Below are 6,999 nucleotides of genomic sequence, written 5' to 3'. Positions count from 1 at the left end.
GTACTTTTAAGATTGCATGATTCAGTAGAAGAAAAAGTCATGTTTTCAGTGTTGCCAATTAAATTTTTCTGAGGAAACTCAAGTTCAAATTGATAAATACAGTTATAGATCAAGAATTAATTTTTCTTAATTCTTTTAGCTCAACCTATAAATCTAATTATTGTTTCATAAATTTGGTTATTTTATATAAAATAAGAGTTATTGCTTCAGTTATTATTTGATGGATGTTCAATTGGTTTGTAAGCTTAATAGATTAAATTTCTGTAAATAATTTTATTTATATGCTTAGAAAATTTAATTTTTTATACCCTTTAAATATCATTTATAAATTTAATATATCTGATTGTTTCAAACACATCAACTGTCAGACTATACAGTCATACACACCTAACTAGCACTTGAAGCACTGTTATAAATCAATGAATGACCATGTTTTCATAAACAGTTTCCTCACCAATTAAGTTTTTTATCTTACAAATAAAACCAAATTTTCAGTATCAATCTAATATTTACCATTAAAATTTTAAAAATTAACGTATTACCGTCAAAAATATCAGACTATCTTAAATGATTTTGCCAACCACAAATCATGAACCTTAAATATAATTGCACAATTATTAGTAATCTGAATTTCATGTATTATTTACATACCACACTGAGGTTGTAAAGTTGCAAATCAGAGGAACAATTGTCCCAACTCAGATGGGTGGAAATTTCTGAGTTTAGCACTTTTAAATTTGCCAATCAGAGATCTGAATTCTCACATAAGAGTAGGGGAAGACCAGGGTGATGCTTTTAGCATGAACTCCTTTTATAATTAATACCTTAATTATCAGACTCATAATCCCTTTCTCTTTCCTGCTTTTTATAATAACTTTTTCCACAACTTTTCAATTGATATTGCTGAGATTCTCTGTATCATCCAGCCTGATTAGCTCCTGCATGCTTTTCACATTACTGAGCTCATCAACCAACATTCTTTAATTTTATTGGCATATATCCTTTTATTGACATATATCATTAATATTAAAATAATATTTAGGAATCTCGTTTACTACAACAGAGTTGTGCAATGTTTAGCAATACTTCTAAACTACAAGTTAAGGCAGTGCAGCTCAATGAAATAATAATAAACTCTGTGGTTGGGTATACATTGTTTTGAATCCTGGTTTTGCCATGTACCAGCTATGACACAGAAAAAAGTTATTAATTTCATTGACACTCAGTTTTTTCATCTGTAAAATACTGAGAATAAATACTGACATCTTAAATTGCTAAGAAGATTGAACTCATATACACAAAACACTTAGAATAAATTGTAGGTGCTCAATAAATGGTGGTTGCTACCATTTATTACTGTTGTTATTATAGAATATTATATATATCTTTAAGTTGTACCATATTTTTGCCCTCACTCTTGTAATTTGTAATATCACCATTCTACTCTTTGAAAATAATTTACATTTTTTTCTTATACTTAATATAATACTAATTCTGATTAACTGTGACCATCCAATCCTCCATAAGGTTATAAGATACCTAATCTATACTGTTTGTTTAAATAAAACTAATGAATATATTTCTCATTAATTATGGCCATCCATAAGCAAATGCTAAAATATTCACTGATATTAAGATAAAATTTGGGGAGTATGGACGCATCTTTCACATAGGAGAACTTCTAAAATAACTATCACTATGTATTATACTCTTTAATTTAGAAATACTGAGTGCCTCCTGTATAATGCCAGCAATCTTCTAAGCTCTGGGGATAAAATGATTAAAAGACATATAACTTCCCCTATGATCTGGAATATTTATTCTAGTATTGGGAGACAGAAAAATTATTAATAACTAACAACCCAACAAAAATATCAAATTGGGAAAACTGGCAGAGAACAAAAATATGGTGATGTCAGTTAGCCAGGTGGCTACTTAGATTAAGTGCTGGAGGAAGTCTACCTTTGGAAGTGATGCTTATGCCCAGGTCTGAGATACAAGATTCTAAAAGAAAGGAGAAAAGGAAATTCAGGGGAACCGTTTTCTAAGTGAAAATACTGCTAACGTAAAGCCTTTATGGTGTGAAGAACTTACAAAAAATGTTTGCCAAAGTAGACACAAAGTCAAAGAAAAAGGGAAGAGACAGATCCCTAAGTATTGGTAACAGTATGAAAATTAATTTTATTTTGATTACTTTGGAAAGCCAGTAAGATAATTTAGGAATGAAAGTGAGAGGATATAATCCACATGTAATAAAGTTTATGTTGCCACATTGTGGATAATGGAGGGGATGATTGCCAAGACTAAAAAGTAAAAACCCTTTTCACCTCTTGCTCCTCCAAACTTAGATCCTAGTCCTACTCACTCATAAAAGTTTTATAATACAAACATATATTCACAGAAATGGGTGTAAAATTTTTTGAAACTATAGACAAAGAATATCTTTTGACTTTCTTTTAATTGTTTTGTCATTTGTCTTTCATGCATTTTATTTATTTTTAGATATTTTGCTTTTTATTACAGAATATTTGAAAAACTAAAAAAATTATGTGACATATGTACGTGAAATATTGAAACATTTTAATAAGATGAACACCTGGGAACCCAACATCCAACTTAGGAATTAGAACATTTTCAATATGTTTTTCTCTTTATTTAACCTCTTCCTAATCAATCCCAATGCCTTCCTCCAGAGAGCCTCCTAAATTTTGTTCTGCCATTCCCACAACTTATTCTAATAATTTCTTTCCCTCCAAAAAATGTTCAGCGTTCCTTTTTTGAATCTTTCTTTATAAATGATACTTTATTGTATATAGTCTTCTCTGACTTTTTTATTTTTCACTTCCATATTCAAAAATCCATCCTGGTTCATTCCATAAACATCTAAGTGTGGCCTATATTATATTATGTAATATATATGTATATATCTTTATATATATATATTTATATATATATTTATATATATACATATATATATAATTTATATATATATTTATATATATATTTATATATATATGTATATATATATTTATATATATACATATATATTATGTAATATATATGTATATATCTTTATATATACATACCTTTATTTATTATATATATGCCTATATATATATATATATATACATATATTTATTTTATATGTATATCTTTTCCTCTTTTCCAAACTGCCTGCACTCAGGAGCCAGATGACCGCATTCCAGTACTGGTTATGCCAATTATTAAGTCTATGCCATTGGGCATGTTCATTAACCACGGTGCTTCAGTTTTCTAATGTGTAGGATTGCCTACCTTATTTGACTCTTGTGAAGTTTTGATGAGTGAATACATGAAAAGTTAGGTAAAAGAGAACATAGAAATAATTAATTGATATAGATACATACACACACACGTATAATATACATACACTATGTAGTATGTGCCAAGTATGACACCTCAATGAGCAAAGAAGACAAAAATTATATTTTCATAGAGCCTCAAGCCTAATGCAGGCATTAGACAATAAATATTGGGCATTAAATAGATAGCCATTAAATAATTATATAACACATGGTATTGTAGGAGATGTTAGTGACTGTTGCGGGGAAGTAGTAGGGGAACAGGACTGAGATGTGATTGGATTGTGTGGGTAATCTACAATTCTAAGTAGGGTGGTCAAGTTATACCTTCAGAAAACATATTTTAGAGTCAAAAGGATAAAAGAATTATGCATATCTGCATCTGGGTGAAGAGCACCCCAGGCACAGAAGACAACCGATGTTGCCAAGCCCTGAGGCACAAACATGCCTGGCATATTAGAGAACAGCAAGAGGACAGGTGTCACTAGAGCAGGTAGGGCAGAGTAATAGGAGGTGAGATAATGGGGCAGCTCATTTAAATATCACCTAACAATAATAACTTCATCAACTCCCAGTTAAAATATTACTTCTTCAGTCTATATTGTTCTCAGACTCCCTAGACAAGGACATACCCCTTAATATATGGTAAAAATATATGGAATAATTGGTAAAATCTTAGAAAAGTATCTAGTATAATGAAGTCACAAAAGTGCACAAAACATAAATGTGTGGCACAATGAATTCTTACCACTTCCCAGGCCAAGTATTAGTATACTGAGAATACCTTGGAAACCCTTTGAACCCCTTTCAATCATTAAACTCCAAACATGACCATTGTCTTAGCTTTTAGTAGCACATTTTAGTTTGCATATTTTGATACTTATTCACCTGAAATAATTCAGTACATACTCTTTTATGTTTTCCTTTGTTCCCCAGACATCTACGTTACTGCAGGATGGTATAAGCTTTTTAATTTTCTTTGCTTTATATTATTCTATAGTTTATTTATCCACTGTACCATCAATAATCATTTTGGTTGTCTATATTTTGGCTATAATATTTAATGACTATATGAAGATTTGTGGGCATATTGTACTTTTGTATTTATTTTTGTAATAATTTGATTAATCTGTTACTAGTTTAGCAGCTCCATGAAGGTCAAGACATTTTGTGCTTGCATTTCACCTTTGTATCTTATAGGTTAGTACTTGACAAGTAGTAGAGAGTAATTAATATTTTTAATTAATTATATAATTAATTAACCAACTAATAAAACAAATGTGAGAGACTTCCTCCCAACATTGTCCTTTTTTTAATGTTGTGTGTGTGTGTGTGTGTGTGTGTGTGTGTGTGTGTGTGTGTCTGCGTGTATGTGCATGCATGCATTTGTCAACCTGGAGAGAATGTGATATGCAACAATATTTCTGAAGAATAAACATGTTCCAAGATTTACAAAATCATTTGTCTAATATTCTAAGCTGGGCTACTCCCATAATTCAAGGAGTTCAAATGTATTTGGAGCATACCCATTGTAAGCATGGCTTCATAAGTAGTAGTAATATTTCTTATAACTATCTCACCCTTGGAAAAACTGCTGAAAATATTTTGTTTCTTCCTCATGAGATGGTTAATCCTTTTTTGAACCATAACTCAATAAAATGGCATAACAGAATAAAACAGAAAAAAATCCCCCCAAATGGAAAAAGTTTGTAGTATTTATTTTCTTGAATTATCTGACACTTAGAAATTTGAATGTAGGAATATCAATAATAATGTAAGAATTTTTAGCTATCTATAAAACTTCCTACTGAAGGAATGAATCAACTAACTTTATCTTCTTAAAAGAAAGAAAAGTCAGAAGAGTTATGTAATCTCTAAAATTACATTGATCTTCTTATAAAAGTTATGGAAAATGTAAGTACGGTAGCATTTTAATAATGTTCTATTTTCTTTTCTTAAGAAACTCTTTTGTAAGATTCTGATTTCTTAAACTAAATCATTTGTTAGAGCTAGCAATTTAATACATATTTAAACATTCTTATTCCAATAAAAGTTACAGTAAAAATAATTTGTTTTCCCTTGGAAATTAAAATTTTCCAATTCTAACTGTCTGAAGATATATACTTCTGTATATCTTCAACATATTTAAATTGGCATAGTACTTTACACTTATTTCTTTTTTTATAGTTATAATTATCTTTGGTAGATAAGCATTTAGAAATACAGTTAATGAGAGCCATGTATTATCATGAACATTATTTCTGATGTTCTCATGCTACTGCACTGCAAACATGTAGTTGTTTATTTGCCAAATGCTAGAAACAAAGGTCTCATATAACTATGACAGAAAAGAAAAGAATGATTTGTGTGAAAATTCACTGCCTCACGAGTTCATTTTCTTTCTGCCTTTTCCCCCACCCAGAGCCGAATCCGTAGAATGTGGAATGACACGGTTCGAAAGCAGTCAGAGTCTTCCTTTATTACTGGAGATATAAACAGTTCAGCATCACTCAACAGAGGTAATTAGAAATAATTTTTCATATTTATTACTTTTCTGATTACTTTAAGAATTAAATGCATTGGCTGATTTGCAACTTCTGAACCTGTTCCACGTGATAGAAATATTGTAAGAACATACAATTTGGTTGAGTGTAGCAATGTGTTCCATTATTCATAAGCCGCTTAAAAAAAAAATCCTGAATTTTCAGGAAGTCTTTTCCAAAAGGAAGTTAGAAAATAAGAAACTTTTTTTTCCTAGTCATCTGCTGCTGCTATAAACTGGAGAGCTGTCAGGCCTCATTGGAAGCATGAAAATGGGCAATTATGTGGCTATATAGTCTGCTAAGCATCATCGAGTTCCACATTGTCTTAGGTATAAAGCAATTTCATAGTCTTTGTGGAAGTGAAAGTATACTGTCTAATACATACTTAAGGCAACCTGTGTACTTGGAAAAAAATCACATCTTAATATCTAAAAGACTTACCTGGATAATATTGGATACTTAAAGATTTAGGAGAAAAAATACTTTGGGATATATTATTATTATTGTATATGTATGTGTTTGTGGTTCAGTGTTCCCTGGGTGGCATTTAGATTTTTCAAATGAAGAAACGAAGTTCACTTAATCTATTGTTTTGTTTGTGGACGAGTTATTTTCCTTGATCTTTACTCTCCCTCTCTCTCTCTCTCTCTCTCTCTCGTTCTTTGTGTGTATGTGTGGGGATATGAATAGAATTTATTTCACTGTAGTAAACATGACTAGATGCAACATTGTGGAGACCAAGAGACTACTACAGTCAGCAATGGGAAATATTTAGAGTATGGCTTTTTCTGGGAAGGAGGCATTTGTATGAATTTATTTTTATGATCAATATGATTATTTCTTATCCCCAAACTAGAATTATTATTTTATTTTAAGCTTATTTCTGTTAGGTTTTGTTACATTTTATGCTACTCTGAATCAAACAGTATCATAATTATGGCTTATGATTCAGAAAGATTCAGATGCTAGCACTCTCAATTATTTGTACTCAAGTAAGTTACATCTTATTTGTGTAAAGAACTTAGGACAGGAAGTGTCAAAATTCAATTTGATGCTGGGCCCATGTTTTAAAACTAGTCATGATTTTAAATTATGTACATCACTTTTGCTGGATT

The 6,999-nt window shown here is 30.4% G+C and overlaps 1 protein-coding gene and 1 long non-coding RNA gene across 30 annotated transcripts in view; one reads left to right on the top strand and one right to left on the bottom strand.

Annotated features, from left to right (window-relative positions):
* Nucleotides 1-6,999, top strand: part of ADGRL3 (adhesion G protein-coupled receptor L3) — a 559,234-nt gene that overhangs the window by 525,809 nt on the left and 26,426 nt on the right. For 28 of the 29 annotated variants that reach the window (XM_017541414.2, XM_017541407.2, XM_017541408.2 and 25 more), the window contains one exon: nucleotides 5,764-5,860. In XM_017541414.2, the coding sequence (XP_017396903.1) occupies nucleotides 5,764-5,860 (97 nt within the window). Of the gene's footprint in view, nucleotides 1-5,763; nucleotides 5,861-6,099; nucleotides 6,189-6,999 lie in introns of those variants that run through there. The other variant, XM_037743062.1, reaches the window with a different exon arrangement.
* LOC119473117 overlaps nucleotides 1-6,999 on the bottom strand; it is a 54,012-nt gene that overhangs the window by 42,417 nt on the left and 4,596 nt on the right. The gene's annotated exons all lie outside the window — the stretch shown is intronic.

The sequence above is a fragment of the Cebus imitator genome, unplaced genomic scaffold, assembly GCF_001604975.1.
Source record: "Cebus imitator isolate Cc_AM_T3 unplaced genomic scaffold, Cebus_imitator-1.0 Scaffold133, whole genome shotgun sequence".
Lineage (NCBI taxonomy): Eukaryota > Metazoa > Chordata > Mammalia > Primates > Cebidae > Cebus > Cebus imitator.
The sequence above is the reverse complement of the archived record's forward strand: the minus strand, read 5'-3'. Positions and strand labels throughout refer to the sequence as shown.